Consider the following 17,140-nt stretch of genomic DNA (forward strand, 5'->3'; position numbering starts at 1 on the left):
AAATGACTTAAACATCCAAGTTCAATGTACTTAAAAATTTTAGGCAGCTCTTTTTTTGCATAATTGCTATCTTTTTTGACCTAACTATTTAGCGAACAATGACATTTTTGAAAGCAATGCTCTCATTAAACCATGTCCTTAAAGCACTTCTGTAAAGGCCATTCTGCCACAGGAAGTTGACAATACGGTGCCCGCCACAAACCACACGTTTGCATCCTTCTGAACATAATGTTCACACAGGCGTGGGAAGGTGCGCGGAGCAAGAGTGCACAATAGCAGAAGATAAGAGTTTACAAGTGCAACTTCTCATCAAACGTAAATTAATCAAGATGATTTGAGAGAGGAAGCTCCTTTCTGGGTAAGCTGGCTGAAATTGCTTTATTACTTTACATCAGTTGGTTTCATTTCAACATGGAAATGTTTGAAATAGGTATGTAGCAGCAGCTTTGTTTCGGTGTAAACATGATTCATAAAAAGCAGAGTAGCGCATTAAGAATTGAATGACATTAGCAATAATGGAAATAGCTGTACATACCAAGAAATGTTTACAATAAAAGCATCAAAATATGGCAAAAATCATGCATTATGTGTCAGGAGGAGGAAGTCTGAATAAGCTGGCTGAAATTGCTTTTTGGCTTTATAAAGGCACCAAACTTTCCACATCAGTAAGTGTCTTTTCAGCGTTTAAATACGTTTTTTGAAACAAGTAAACAGCAGCAGCTTTGTTTTTGTGAATTTTTTTTCATAAAATGCAGATTAGTGCATGAATAATACATTATGGGTCAGAAGGACATGTGATCATCCCAAATGACCAGTCTGAAATTGCTTTATTACTTCATAATGCATAAACTTTCGGTCAGTTTCACTGCAGCAAATATTTTGCAGCTTTGTTTTTGTGACCTTATTCTGCATAAAATTCAGAGTATAGTGCATTAATAATTAACTGACATCAACAATAATGAAAATCGCAGAAAATTTTAAGAAAATAATACAATAGAATCAATAAAAAGTGTGGCACATATGTTGCATTATAAGTCATGTGAACATCTCAAATGACAAGAAGTCTGGGTAAGCTAACTGAAATTGCTTTATTACTTCATAAAGGCATCAAACTTTCCATGCCGGTCTGTTCATTTCAGCACATAAATATGTATTTTGAAATAAGCTGCTGCTGTGTTATATTGCATTAACTTCAAAGTAGCACATGAAAAATATTATGACACAAATATTGCATTATAAGTTAGAAGGAGGGGCAACAAGTCTCTCAAAGCTATATGTTAACAAACAGTTCTCCTACCCAGCGAATGCTCCTCCTAGTGCATGAGGACAAACAGTCTTGCCCAGTTACTTAACTTACAGTCTGGGAGTTTCCACGCAATTATCTCTCATGTATATAAAGCCTATGAACTTTCGAAATTGAGTAAGCCGTTGATATCTCCATGTCGATGGTGGAAAGTTCCGTCGTTGTTCTTAAATGTAAACTCACCTGGAATCTGTTTCTTACAGGACATTAACTCAGCACGCAAAGGAGGACAGATTTTATTTTATTTTTTTGCATTTTGGGATTGAAATTGTCCATTTCTCTTTTTCACTGAAAGCTTCCTCTCAGGATGAATGCCAACAACTCCAGCCTGGTTCCCTTGGTCCCAGAACCCTTGCTTGTTCTTCCTCTGGCGCTGGTCATCTTCCTCACGGTGATGGGGAACCTGCTGGTCATCCTGGCTATTGCTCGCAGCCCTCAGCTCCACACAACCACCAACGTCTTCATCATCTCCATGGCCTTTGCGGATCTCATCATGGGCTGTGTGGTCCAGCCCTTGGGCGCCAGCATGGTGGTTAGCGGGAAGTGGCTGTTGGGCAAAGCGGTTTGCGACCTGTGGACGTCCGTGGACGTGCTTTGCGTCACGGCAAGCATCGAGACGTTGTGCGCCATCGCCGTTGAGCGTTATGTTGCGATCACAAGACCCCTCGAGCATCATGTCCTCCTGGGCAAGCGCAGAGCCGGCTACATCGTGTGCGTAGTGTGGATGGTGTCGTCCCTAGTTTCCTTCGTGCCGATCATGAACCATTATTCCCGTGCAGAATCCAAAGATGCGCAAGACTGTTACGATAGCGAAGAGTGCTGTGAATTCCATACTAACCAGACCTATGCCATCTTCTCCTCAGTGGTGTCCTTCTATGTGCCCCTCGTGATTATGGTGTTTGTGTACGGGAAGGTGTTTGCCATCGCGACCAGACAGCTGAAACTCATCGATAAGGACAGACTGCGCTTTCCGAGCACAGGCATGGATGATTCTAGTGAAAGTATTTCTGCAAGCAAAACAGCTGGCGGTTATAGGCGGAGGTCGACGAGGCATTGTGTAAAAGAACACAAGGCGCTCAAGACACTGGGGATTATTATGGGCATCTTCATTTTGTGTTGGCTACCCTTCTTCCTCTTCAACATCATCAACGTCTTTAAACCCAGGGTGCTCCTCCTGTTGAACTGGCTCGGCTACGTCAATTCAGGCCTGAACCCGATCATCTACTGCCACAGTCCCGAGTACCGTAACGCCTTCCTGAATCTCCTAGGGTGCAAAAACCTGGCTAAGAGGCTAAATCGCGACTCCATTCACAAACATCTACAGAGCCTCGCCTCATACATCCAAAGCAACAGTTCTGTAAGGATTGATTGCTTGAGTCACGAAGATCCAACTGCAGAGGGTGGGAACATGTGCTCTGACACGTGTACAGTTCTTGATGTACAAGAGGTAGCAACTCAGCCCTCTCAATGACTGAAATGTGGCACGGATCATTGTAGAAGAGACGTTTAAGGTAAGGGCGAAAAAACAAAGTATTAAATTTGAATGATGCCTCAACCCGTTCAAGTTGGTGAGGTGGGGTGTGCTAATACTTACTTAAGTGATTGGATCTTCACCTTGAGGATGATCAAATGGCTGGGGAAAACTGCATAACAACATGCTAAAACTACTCAGGACACCTTATACCAATGCTCTGGCAAGCATTCAAAACACCCTAGCATTACGACATTGAGTTCTGAAGCAGCACTTAAATTATCTTTTGAATATTCTACACATTAACTAATGCAAAAGACCCCCAAATATATGATCCCCCAGCTATTTATTCCTCCTTTACAGTGTGATATAAAAACGTGATATTAAAAATAAAATTATAAAATGATATATTAAAAAAAACTCATTCACTGTACTGAAGCCAAGAGCAATAAAATATGATCTGGAAAATATTATGATTAATAATAAATGATTATTATTAATAATTCAAAATAATTTTCCATTAGAATTATTGGTTCACAATAGAACAGAAATGTATGTTTTTGGTTTAGTTTAGTAAACTAAGTACTGTAATAGTAATAGTAAAGAATGAATGGTAACACTTTATTAGGTAGCACATTATTTTACAGTGTTCATGTTACATATGTTACATGTACTTACCATATGCATGCAACTAACCCTAATCCTACATGTAGCTAATTATTATTCAGTACTTTTACACTTTAACACGTTAAAATAAAGTGTAACCCTTTATTTTAAAGTAACATACAGTAGTTACGCTACTACATGTACTTACTATGGTAATAACAGTAAATTATGCATAGTTACAAGTAACTAACCCTAAATCAAACCCTAAACGTAACTCTATAGAAAGTACATGTACAGTAGTCAATTGCAATTATTCAGTTCTTATTTGAGTAAGTGCAATGCACCTTGATGCACCGAATGAACTCTAACAATCAAGCTTATCTTTGAAAAAGCCACATATGAGACTCTCTCACGCATACTGTACCATTTCCATGTGGATGGTGATTGTGGTTTGTCAACTCATCACTTTCACATTCATGTGAAGCATTTCAGTGTTCCACTGAACTTCCTCTTTGATTAATGATATGCACAGAACAAAGTAACTAACACCTCTAACTCAAGCTAATAAGACTAGTGTACTCAAAAGTGAACTTAAAAATGTTATGGTTGTCGGAGGCGATGGCCTCGTGGGCAGTTGGAGTCCCGGCTTGGGGAACTTTCCCTCTCTCTACCACTTCACTTCCTGTCAGTTCTCTTCTAGCATATCTCAATAAAGGCAAAAAACACCAAAAATAAATCTTTCTAAAAAACATTCTATGATCATATTCAATACAATTTGAATATGTATTATTCAAATAGCAAAACGTGCAAAAAAAAACAAAAAACTTTTGTTCCGGACAAAACAAACAAGCAACCACACAAAAAGTTTTTTTTTTTTTTTTTTTTTGGTGGCAATGCTTCTCAAAATAATATGGGTCACAGCATGCCACATCGTTTCTATGTACTATTATCCTGGATCTGGTGTATGACGGTGATGATTACATGATACTTGATAGATATAAAAAAAAAGTACATCTTATCCTTTACCTCATCTCATTTAAAATACTCCTTGGGTGATATCTGATTAGAAACTGATTAGAACAACACAATTCATGATGTTTCTGAAGTGGCTGAAATGAGTTGGCAGAGACATTCTGAAGTGTGCGTTGTGAGCATGTGTGTGTGTGTGTGAACACTTAAGGGTGAGAAACCCATGGATCTTAAGTGTTCATGACCTCATTAATGTGAGATAATAATAGCAGACTAGAGGTAGTGCTGTGACTGTTTCATGATGCTGGAAAAGGACTTGAGTGCTTACGTGATGAGCTCATATGTGTTTTATTTGATTATGTACTATTTTAATCTTTTGTACATCTAAGCTTCTTTTTTTTATTAGGCTAAACAAGATTTCTACAATTTCTGAGCAAAAAGGGAGTAGTTATTACTTCGACTAAAAGTAAAGATGTTAAAAAAATCATTTTAAATCTGGTCGGTAAAGCTTATGTTTCCTACACATAACAACAAACAGTGTGAACTGTGATGCCCGATTAGCAAATGATTCTTATGAACCGGTTCTTTTAAGATTCACGAAACAGCCTCTGCTTGTGAGTAAGCAGTTTCCTCAAAGCTTTGTGAGTTTACATTTTTCTGTAATGTCCGATTTGATATAAACCAGGGACAGTTACTGTGTTTGTGATACACTACTGTGCAAAAGCTTGGGCTCGGTAATTAATAAAAAAAATGATTTAGCAAAGACACATTCAACTGATCAAAGTGACAGTAAAAACATTTAAAATGTTACAAATTATTTCAAATAAATGCTGTTCAAGTGAACTTTCTATTCATTAAAGAATTAGGCAGCAAAATAAACAAACAAACAAAAAAAATTAATTAAATAGAATATAATAAATGTTTCTTGAGCAGCAAATTAGCATATTAGAAGGATCATGTGACACTGAAGACAGGAGTAATGATACATCACAGGAATATATTATATTTATATATTATATTTTAAAATAGAAAAGTCATTTTAAGTAGTAATAATATTTCACAGTATTTTTTATGTTTTTACTGTATTTTTGATCAAATAAATGCCTTGGTGAGCAGAAGAGACTTCTTTCATTGAACTAAAAGATTAAAAGTTTTTAAACTAAGACACTAAAATGAAAAAATTCACTAAAAAAATTGCAAATTTCAACAAGCCATACCTTCAGCAAGCTGCGTGATTTAATAGATATCATCTTCTGTAGTACAATGGGAGAGTCGTGCACCAAAATGAAAGTTTGGGAATGAGCAATATAACAAGCACAACTAATAAATGATTAATATAAGCGAAGAATTGAGTGAACAGTACAGTACAGGCAGCAGAATCTGGCACACATCAGAATTATGGTTCAGTTTGTGGTTGTTTTAATCAACGTTATAAATCTTCTGCCACAGGGGATTAGACACAAGTGTACGTGAATCACATGTACTTATGGTGATTGAAAAGAACACTTTGAGACACTGCAGGCACAAACACATCTGAGAAACATTTCAGCATAATCCCTCTGATGTCACAAAAGACGTGTGTTGATACAGAAAAATACATATTGTGCGTAAACAGCGAACATGCACAAGTACCAGGGCACACAGAAACACACGCACTAACTCTGTTCTCCTCCAGATCAAATGTCTAATGATTTCATAATTATTTCCCTCCCACAGGGACACTGAAGATTGGAAACAGATCCTATGATTTTCAAGGGAATCAACTGTACTCTGATGTCATGCTGTTCAAGCGGACCTCGGCTGTATTACAATACAAACACACTAGGTGCGAAGGCAAAATAGACCAATTTTCGGAAGAATGATATTGAGAACAAAACCGAGTTTTTGAAGTCCTAAAATGCCATCTCTTTACGTTACAAACCATCAGAAAAACTTGTGCATGTGGACAACGCTTTTCCAGTTCAATTGGCCTCCGGAGATGAATTTGAATGAAAAATGCTCAGGGTCCAAAACATGAGTAAAGACTGCCATTGGTGATTACATAAATGGGAGAGTCGCTTGCCCATTGGTCGGAATAAATAGGAACATAATGAGCACACATCGCATAAGCATGTGCTGCCATTGGATAGTGCCATATAAGTTAGTTCGGATATTTTTCTTCATTTCAAATAGCTCCAAAAATGGTGCTATAACATTTCCAATCTCAGCGGAAAAAATACCATCGGAAAAGGATGATTGGAATTACTCTTTTTCTCCAGAAGTACACTGTTAGAAAAATCTGTAGAAATTACAGTATTACTGGCAGCTACTTGCCAGTAACTTACTGTAGATTTAAATTGATGTTATTTACTGGCAACAATTTGTTCAAAATTAAATGAACATTAAACATTAACAAGTCTTTATCTTTACAGAATAAAACTAAAATAACATCCTCATGCAAAGCATTCTGGGAACAAAAAACTGAAGGAAAAAAACAGAAAAAGGTTGATGAAGATTTCTGGTTCCCAGAATGCTTTGCATTAGATTGTTATTTTATAATTTTATTCTTTAAAGACAAAGACTTGTTAATGTTTAATGTTCATTTAACTTTGAACAAACTGTTGCCAGTAAATAACATAAATTTAAATCTACAGTAAGTTACTGGCAAACAGCTGCAAAACTACAGCAAATTTTTTACAGTGTACATGGAATATTCCTTGCAATAAATCACCAAAACGCACAAGTGCCACAATGACTGGCCAAAAACAGACAAATCATTCGAATTTTAAATTCTAAATTACAGTTTCATGGAAGGAAATATTGATGGTGATTTTTTTCATCAGCAGGAGTGGCAAAGCATTAATTCTGGATGCTATACACGCACTCTGGAGTGGATCAGATTGACATTTCACTGGCTGTTTTGTGCCACATCTGTTCGATTTCAACACTTCAACATCAAGCTAACAGCCCAGATGAATGCAGTGCCAAAGCTTTTGGCTTATGAATACGGCCAAACAAATCATGACAACTGAACAGTGTTTGGTTTTGGATATTGGTGTTTTGATCAAATGTAAATGCAAGCTGGCATCATCAGTGTGGTTGGTGGCGAGAACAAACTTGTATTCATCTTCTGATCAGAGCACCGCGAGTCGCCTTTACTCGCTTCTTTGATCCTGACTCTGTAACTTTTATCCTCACAAAAAAACCTTGTACAGAAATTTGAAGCAGAATGAATAAATGCATGCACTTCGTAATATATTTACAAAAATGTATCTATGTTCAAAGTCTTCACGTGGAGTGTTTTTCACGGAGCAATCTTGAAGAGCTACGTGGACATATTTGATTTTCGAATAACAAGCTGTTTCTTCACATGTTTTTATCAGTTCAAATCAATGGCATCACAAGGGAAATGAGTCATTTTAATTGAGTCTGTTCTCTCTGCTCGTCATTGTCTTGTGGAAAACATCAAATGCATTAGTTTGATAAAGCTCAACTCCACAACTTCTCAAATGGTGGAAGCATTGTAATTAACTGCAATCTCATAAAAGGTCAGAAAATCATTTGCAATTTCTGCCTTTAGTCTTTTCCAAGACTGTCTGACACATCCGTCTCAATCCGACACAAATGAGCATCCTGAGGTTTTATTTCAAAATGAGATGCAAAAATCTGCCAATCTGAAGGCGAATGCAAGCTTGATCCCACTGACAATCAATATGAGTTCCGTAATATAAAAAAGAATGTTTTTTTGCTGAATAATAATTTTTACGGAGGTTTACGCACTGCCGGCTAGTATGCTAATCCAGTGAAAAAACACCTGCCGGAGGAACAAGTTTGAAATATTCATATTATTTCTGCATGCACGGCAATAAGTATACTGCTTGCATTATAGGGATTTTCTTATGCAAATTATGCAGGACTGAACAAAATACCATATCCCACAATATGTGCATTATATGACTTTTAATTTTATGTGTTATGAATGAACTGTCAGCCATGTTTTTCACATCTTTTGTTTAACTTATTAAATTGATTTGATTCATTGATTTTTCTTTGCTGATTATTCTTTTTTTTATTACAATTCTGATTAAAAATGCAAAATAACTGTATTTATAAAAATCTAATAAAAGGATTTAGAACTATACAATTTAGAAAGGTACTATTTCACATACTTTTGTTTTTATTATTGGTAGTATACAGGCTACTGCTCAGTATGCAGAAAGCAGTGTGCTATTCCATTCTCATCTGAAAGTGCACATGAGAAGAAACACACTGACAACTGCAACTGCAAATGTGAAAAACTTACCATGACTTTATCCAAACTGAATTAATTTGTGTCATGCTCATGCATAATAAAATTTACATCCCTGAAATTTCAAAGCAATAGTTTATTACGAATGCACTCTACAAAGAAAGCCAAATATATAGTCTTAGCATTAATCATGAGCTAGCATATGCTACTCTTCCAGCATAATATGACATTCCCCGAAATGAGTGCTGCTAAAATAGGCCAATGGTTGAATCACAAGAAAATATAGACAGCATAATAAATAGCATCAGCTTTCAAATCTTGCAGAGTCCATAACACCATCCCTCTGGATTCGCATTGAGCAGCTGCAGCAACTTAGAGTGAATAAGGTCAAGAATTTAGAAAACCCACTTTAGTCAACCTGCTTACCGTAAGCTGACTAGTACACCTATTTGTTGCATTACAAACACACTATTTAACAATAGCTCAACTTTTTGGATACACACTGATAAAAAGGATTCTGTGGTGAAGTAAATAGGCTACAAAAAAATCTACATTAAATAATTAGTTCAGGCAAGAATTAAAAAAAACAAAAGTAAGTTCTATATTATTTAATTCAAGCTTGTAGAATAATGTTCCCATCATGCACTGGGGCATGAATAATTAATAAGTAATTAATAAGTTAATTTTCTTCTCAAAAATTATCCATTGAATGTTAATGTTATTGTGTATGAAGTAAAGCCCTGAAATCCATTTTATTATATTCCCAAATTCTATTGTATTTTTTTTTTTCAAATTCCATTTGAATTAATTCTAAATTTTATTAATCCAAAAACAAGCCTAATTATTTGAATCATGAAACTTATACAATTTAACAGCAATTTGTTAAAACTTTAGCAAAAATGAAATTTTGAGGGCATTATGAAATGCATTCAATTTTTTCTCAGATTTCATTTTATCTCTTTACCAAATCCTATGTTTTCTGTTTAAATTTTTCTGGATTCCATTTAAATGTTTAAATTACATTTTAATAAACAAAAGCATGTCTAATTAATTGAATTCACAAAACAACTTAATTTATCAAATTTTTTTTATATTAGTTTTTTAACCTTTTAAAACTTAAGTAGATTTTACTTAATTCTACTCCGTATATGTGAAAATTTACTTTATAAAATCTGCGTACAGAAACTTGCAAAGACGAAAAATTAAGTACATTTTACTTATTGTTTTTTTTTTCAGTGCATATAGCTATGATGAAATATGAGGTTTAATAAACATGAATTTGAGGTCGATAAATTAATTTTCAATTAAATGAGATTCAGGGGCGATGATTTCAATATTAGGGGGGCTCAGCCCCCAATGAGGGTAATTAAAAAAAAACATTTATATTATTGTTTGTAATGTAGCCTACACTAGGGTCCAATACATACAGTATAGGTTCACTACCTTTCAAGTCAATCCCTGAATATTAATTTCATTTGAAATAATTTTAACTAATCAGATCTTATCAATTAATATTCATTTAGATTATAGACAAACCTTATATTGGACAATCTCAATGACATACTGTATGCGGCTGACCAGTGCGACCTCCGGTTTGAAATGAGGCACAAATGTATTTATTATTTTAGAGAATTGTTCAACACCTCTAAAATCACACCGGTGATGACATGAAAGCCATGCAGGCTATTGGTTTTTTGCGTCATCACAATGTGATCGGTTTATGTGATAAACATGTAGAGAACCACCAATCGCTGCATAGGAAGTGATTATCGGGCGATCGAAAAAGAGCATCCTTTAATTTTTTTGATTATATTTATTGTAGTATTTTCAGTTTTACAGACAAATAAACAGTACAATCACAGGACAGGGCCAAAGTAAAAATAAAAAAAATAAAAACAACAACAACAACAAAAAATCTCCTTCAGTTAGTTTCAAATTTGCAGTTAACCACAACTCTAGGCATATTAGGCAAGGGAGGTCAAAACAGATTTTTGGAAAAGGTGAAATTGTACAAATGGACCAAATGAGATATATAAAACACGTAAAAATACGTTAAAGAAAACCAAAAAAAGTCATTATTCTTTTAACTTTCCTGACACCAATGCCACTAAAAAACCTTCAAACTACAATTCTAAAGCAGCTTGTATTATTAATTATGATTATAGATACACAACATGAAAAAGGCATGGTGCCCTTTTAGATAGCTTCCTATAAGTTAGGCAATTTCACAGACACATTTAGTGTGAGCTGACATGATATTTAATAAAATATTGAAAGAGAAGCCTGCCTCTCTCTCTCTCTCTCTCTCTCTCTCTCTCTCTCTCATCGTCTCTCTCTCTCTCTCTCTCATCCTCTCTCTCATCATTTTAGTAAGGCCTATGTAGCCTAATGTTTGCTTTAGAGAGGAAAAAGCTTCTTGGAAATTACTCTCGCTTTCTGTAAAATGCATATACTGTATAGCCCAGGCATAAAAGCCTGTACAACCCACAGGCATGATTGCTCATGAGAAGCAGCCAGGTGGTTCCAGCACAATGCTTCCTCATCACAGTAGAGCCCTGCTCTCGTCATCACTGATTCATACTCCCGATGCACCAGCACTGCACTCGCACTATACACTGCACTCAGTCAGCACATCAAAGTTGTCAACAGTCCGTCTGTCTGTCTAGAACAAATCCAAAGAGTAAAGATTGGCTATGTAGTTGACTGATTTTTCCAAAAAATGTCAAATTAAATGCATTTATGGTTCATTAATGCCCCCTTCAGGTTGTAATAATTCTCATCAGCTGTATTCGTTAATTTGTCCTTGCCTTAATCTTTGGATAATTACACCATATGCCTCTCTTCAAAGTAACATGATAGTGTTTTATGCAATTCTCATGAAAACATGGTGTTGTTTCATAATGCATTTATATACATACATACAAACAAACATGTATAAAAAGGAGGAAATGTATTAAAATATAGCCTATATATGATATATATCAGGGCTCGACATTAACACGTTTTTATGGAGGCAAGTGACCAGACAACTATAGGGAAGCATCGAAATGCAAGAATGATTCAGATTTAATTACATTCAGTGAGCCGTGTACAGTTGTGGTCAGAATTATTGGCACCCCTGGTAAATATGATGAAAGATGGCTGTAAAAATGAATCTGCATTGTTTATCCTTTTGATCTTTCATTCGAACATTTCCAACCTTTCACTGCAGTAAACGAATTGAAAGTGGAGGGTAAATCACATTATGAAATAAATGGTTTTCTCCTAAACACGTTGGCCATAATTATTGGCACCCTGTTATTAAATACTTTTTGCAACCTCCTTTTGCCAAGATAACAGATCTGAGTTTTCTCCTATAATGCCTGATGAGTTTAGAGAACAACTGACAAGAGATCAGAGATCATTCCTCCATACAGAATCTCTCCAGATCCTTCAGATTCCCAGATCCATGTTGGCGCTTCTTCTGTTCAGTTCACCCCACTCATTCTCTATAGGGTTCAGTTTAAGGGACTCACATTTAAGTGACACATTTTTGAGTTGATTTTGATGTGTGTTATGGATTGTTGTCATGCTGAAAGATCCAACCACGGTCCATTATGAGATTTCTAGCAGATGCAGACAGTTTTTAATTTTTATGACCGCCGCTAGCGAAAGCGGTCATATAGGGATTGTCAAAGTTTTTTTTTTTTTTTTTTCCGTCACCTACTGAATTTTCCGTCAACGATACCAGGGACACCGAAACACTGGGGAACATGAAATTTGGTGGGCATGTAGCCCCACTAGACTTCTACGGAAAAATTTCGTTTGGTCCCCGGGGGCCACTCCCCCCAAAACCCAAAAATGCAGTTTTTCCTACATAACTACCTGGACCGTGGCACCGAGGATGACGAATTTTTTATGGTATGTTGGTCTTAAGGGCCCACATAAATCTAGCCCATAATCGATTGTCAAAGTTTTTTTTTTTTTTTTTTTCGTCATCTACTGAATTTTTCATCAACGATACCAGGGACACCGAAGCACCGGGGAACATGAAATTTGGTGGGCATGTAGCCCCACTAGACTTTTACAGAAAAATTTCGTTTGGTCCCCGGGGGCCACTCCCCCCCCGAGCTGGGCCCCCCCAAACCCAAAAAGTGCAGTTTTTCCTAAATAACTACCTGAACCGTGGCACCGAGGATGAAGAAATTTTTATGGTATGTTGGTCTTAAGGGCCCACATCAACCTAGCCCATAATCACTCATTTGTGATTTATGCCCCTCCCATAAAAAATGAAAATGCAATATTATTCTACTTTAATGAGATGTTCAGAACTGCACCATATTTCATGTGTATGATTAACTTGACATCTTCTGGGGGTATCCTCTGCTAAGTTTCGTAGAATTTCATCCATGGGGGGGTATAAGATAAATTCATTTATGTGCACATTTAGTGACTGTACACTCATCGGCCTGTAGATGCTGGTGTTGAGCGAAGGGTTGCTGGTTTAGGATGATACTGTCACACACACTGACATCCACACGCACAGACACACACCCATACACACACATACAAATCCACATGCACAGACACACACACACAAACACACACACACGCACACACACATGTACGCACGCACACATACACGCACAGACACACACACAGACACACACATACACAAACACACACACAGACATGCACATACTACTACTTTTTTTAGGTATATACATAAACACGCAATACAGCCAAATTGCTCCACGTCATTTATTTTTGTGGAAAGCCAGTGCAGGCCTGAGCGGCGGTCATATTTTGTACCGCCCTGCGGTACATCTAGTTTATCTGTTGGTATTTGCTTGAATCCATGTTACGAACAAGATGTCCAGGACCTCCAGCTAAAAAATAGGCCCGCAACATTAAAGGTCCAGCAGTATATTTAACCGTAGGCATGGGGTACTTTTTATCCCTGTTTGCATTAAACCCATCTGGTGGGTTTGCTGTCAAAAAGATCTTTCTTTAGTTTCATCTGACCATAGAATCTGGTCCCTTTTGAAGATCCAGTCGTGTCTGACAACTGAATATGCTGGAGTTTATTTTTGGATGAGTGAGGGGGATTTTTCTTGAAACTCTCCCAAACAACATGTGATGATGTTTGATTATATATATTTTTAGGCTTTCTGACCCCAACTCTCTGCAATTCTCCATCTGTGATCGTAGGAGAGTCACCCTGGTGTGCAATTTTTCTTTTTTTATATTAATGGGAATTTATATTTCAGAGATATTTTACTCATCAGAAATTCTAGGGGTGCCAGTAATTGTGGCCAACGTGTTTTGGAGAAAATCATTTATTCCATAATGTGAGTTTCCCCCCACTTTCAATTATTTTACTTTAATGAAAGGTCCATGAAATCAAATGAAAGGAATGAAAGATCAAAAGAATAAACAATGAAGATTTAATTTTTACAGCCATCTTTGATCACATTACCAGAGGTGCCAATAATTCTGACCACAACTGTATGTATAATATAATATATAATAAATAATTGTATAATATAATATATATACAATGACATATTGGGTGATATATTCCTGTAAATTGATAACCAACAACAACAACAGAATAAAAAAACCTTCAATACTTCTAAATCTTCAGCAGAGACTGATATACGGCACAGGTGGTACCTTCTCCTCTATTAACTGCCAGAATTCAGTCTGTAAAAATAATATAATTTCACCTGCTATTTTTGCATGCATGTGCCTATTTCATTGATGCTGTGTTCTTTGAATAAAGCACATGCCTGCACAACCAAGACGCAGGATAACAAGCGCAGATGCAGAACAAGGTGTGCAGGTTCATCAGGAAAACAGGTAAGAAGAGTTCAAGTGAAGAGCGCTCACAGTAAAAGACTTCTCTCACTGTCCCTTCAATGCACAAACCTTCTGATCATCCATTCCGACTTCTATATACTCAGGAGTAAAGGAATAAGCAGGAGCTGAGATGAATGATGTATGTGGAATGATGGAAGAAGGCATTTCTTGCCCCCAGGGAACATCTATTGTTATGAGGCACAAGCAGCAAAGCACCACACCCCAACTGTTAGCTACCGCTCTCTCTCTCTCTCTCATTCTCTTTATATATATATATATATATATATATATATATGTTGTTCCAAACCTGTATGAGTTTCTTTCTTCTGTTGAACACAAAAGATATTTTGAAGAATGTTGGTAACCAGACGACAGTTGACCGTACCCATTGACTTCCATAGTATTTTTCCCCCTTATGGAAGTCAATGGGTACGGTCAACTGTCTGGTTACCAACATTGTTACATAAAACGTCATTTATATGGCTGGAGTGTGAACATATTACCCGGGGGACAGTGCTCTAACCTTCAAGCATATTCCTGCACGCACCTGATTGAGATTTAATGAAAGGGCCAAAGGGGAAAGTTCATGCCATCAATATTTCACATTTTCAATGTTTCAAAATCACACCAGATCTATGCAATGCACACATGAATGCAGGAGAGGCAAAGAGAGAGAGAGCATGCATTAAAGTCAGCATTTAGGTATATACTGTCTCTCTCCTGTCGGATATATTCCTCGTTACATGGAGTAACGCCGTAGGCGCCGTGGCAAGCGGAGCAGTCTTGCAATTAGACTGAAAGCTACTTTGGGGTATCGTGGCAACCATGCTGTTAGGCGCATTCATTGGCGCTTATCGATGGGTTCGTCCTATTGTTCCCGGGATTTTCGATAGGACTTTGCAGTACTCTTTTTCCCGGACACGACGCGATGGAGTGAATGCGCAACTTCTTCGCTCGCTCAACCGTGGAATAGAACCTGTTTGTGGATCTTTGCGTCTGATGATGGCATTGCTAAATGTTCGATCGTTGCTTAATTAGACTTTTATTTTACATTACTATTTTACTTCACATAATCTGGACTTTCTCTTCACGACCGAAACTTGGACAAAAGATGGCATCCTAAGTCCGTTTACCGACCTCATCCCCCCAAATTGTACTTTTATTAGCACCCCTCGGATGTCTGGTCGCGGAGGGGGTCTAGTGGCAGTTTTCAAGGACAACTTCCATAGCCGAATCATTCCACCTGAAGCATGTTTTGAGCTTCAAATGGAAATAGCTGCTGATCCTGTTCTGTTTATGATCATTTACAGACTGCCACAGTCAAACAGTGTGTTTTTAAATGAGTTTGCAGATTTTCTGGGGGGTATAGTAACAAGGTTTGAAAAGATTTTGTTACTGGGTGATTTGTATATTCATATTTGTTGCCCCACAAAGTCACTGTCCAGCGATTTCTGTAACCTTACTGACTGATTGAATTTTACGCAGTGGGTGCAGGGATCCACGCACATCAAAGGTCACATTCTGGGTCGGGTTTTAACTCATGGCTTTTTTATTTCGGACATTGAAATTTGTGAAAATGGCTTTTCTGACCACAAATCTGTTTTATTTAATGCCACCTTTCCTAGACGATCTGATATTACTGCCCCACCAGTTCAATGAGGAGTTTGCTTCATCTTATGCAGCAGCTCATTTCCCAGGCTTAACGGATTCACCGCCCAGAATACAAAATGCTGATGAGTACCTCTGTTCTTTTAACAATACCTGTCTGAACATCTTGAATTTCAGTGCTCCTATGAAGGCCAAGCGGCCGAGAAAAAAAACCTCAACCATGGTTAAATGACTCGATTCGCGCACTCAGAAAAACTTGTAGAAGGTATGAACGCAAATGGCATAAGGATAGGTTGCAGGTTTCCAATGAACTTATGAGGGAATCTCTGGTCAAGGTTGCAAAAGTTAAATATTTGTCAGAGATTATAAATAACAATTGCCATAATCCTAGAATACTATGCTATTGTTGATTCTGTCTTAAATCTGGTGGTAAATGTTTTTATAGATGCGTCTGAATTTTTTTAACATTCTTTGTTGAGAAAGCGATTAGGCTGAGACCACAAAATTTCCATTCTAATTCGTACATCTATGTCACACCATGAAGCCCTGCTATTGGTCCTCTTTCGATCCTATTACTCGTCCTACTTGCAAAAATATCATCGAACATTTAAGACCCACTGTCTGTCCTCTTCATGTCATGCTTGCTCACTTTTTAAAGCAAGTTGTAAATATTGTCGGTGCAGATGTGCTATTTTTTGTAAACTTGAGTTTGAGAACTGGAATGGTCCCTGATAGTCTTAAACATGCAACAATTACTCCAATGTTAAAGGCACATTGGACACATTCAGACACATCTGTCTTAGCACATTTTAGACCAATCTCTAACCTACCATTTATGGCCAAACTTTTGGAGAAAGTGGTGTTATTTCAATTACAGGCCTTTCTTTCTTTCCTTTCTTAATACTAACCATATTTATAACACTTTTCAATGTGGTTTAAAAAAATTACATAGTACTTAATCTGTCCCTCAGGGTTGCATTCTTGCTCCGATTCTATTCATGATATATTTGCTGCCCCTGGGTTCAATCTTTCATAAATATGGGATTTCTTTTCATTTATATGCTGATGATGCCCAGTTGTATCTCCCTTTACAATCTAATGATAAACATGCAAT

At 37.0% G+C, this 17,140-nt stretch overlaps 1 protein-coding gene across 5 annotated transcripts; it reads left to right on the forward strand.

Moving 5' to 3' along the window:
- Positions 1-234: 234 nt before the first annotated feature.
- On the forward strand, positions 235-8,695 carry adrb3b (adrenoceptor beta 3b). 5 transcript variants are annotated; one of them, XR_014029317.1, is made up of 4 exons: positions 235-358; positions 1,599-2,814; positions 6,066-6,174; positions 7,175-8,695. XR_014029317.1 is itself a non-coding variant. In XM_081355074.1 (3 exons), the coding sequence occupies exon 2, from the start codon at positions 1,611-1,613 to the stop codon at positions 2,772-2,774; it is 1,164 nt and encodes a 387-aa protein (XP_081211200.1). In that variant the 5' UTR covers positions 235-358; positions 1,507-1,610; the 3' UTR covers positions 2,775-2,814; positions 6,066-8,372. The 5 variants fall into 5 exon arrangements, 3 of the variants coding, with proteins under 3 accessions (XP_081211200.1, XP_081211201.1, XP_081211202.1); XR_014029318.1 differs by having other exon boundaries at positions 1,507-2,814; positions 7,175-8,466; XM_081355074.1 differs by having other exon boundaries at positions 1,507-2,814; positions 6,066-8,372.
- The last annotated feature ends 8,445 nt before the right edge of the window (positions 8,696-17,140 follow it).

Source organism: Scardinius erythrophthalmus (assembly GCF_964197995.2).
Source record: "Scardinius erythrophthalmus genome assembly, chromosome: 23".
Taxonomy (NCBI): Eukaryota; Metazoa; Chordata; class Actinopteri; order Cypriniformes; family Leuciscidae; genus Scardinius; species Scardinius erythrophthalmus.

Bases quoted from the DNA above. Each gene is read 5' to 3' on its own strand.
- adrb3b (XM_081355074.1), top strand. From the start codon at position 1,611: ATGAATGCCAACAACTCCAGCCTGGTTCCCTTGGTCCCAGAACCCTTG.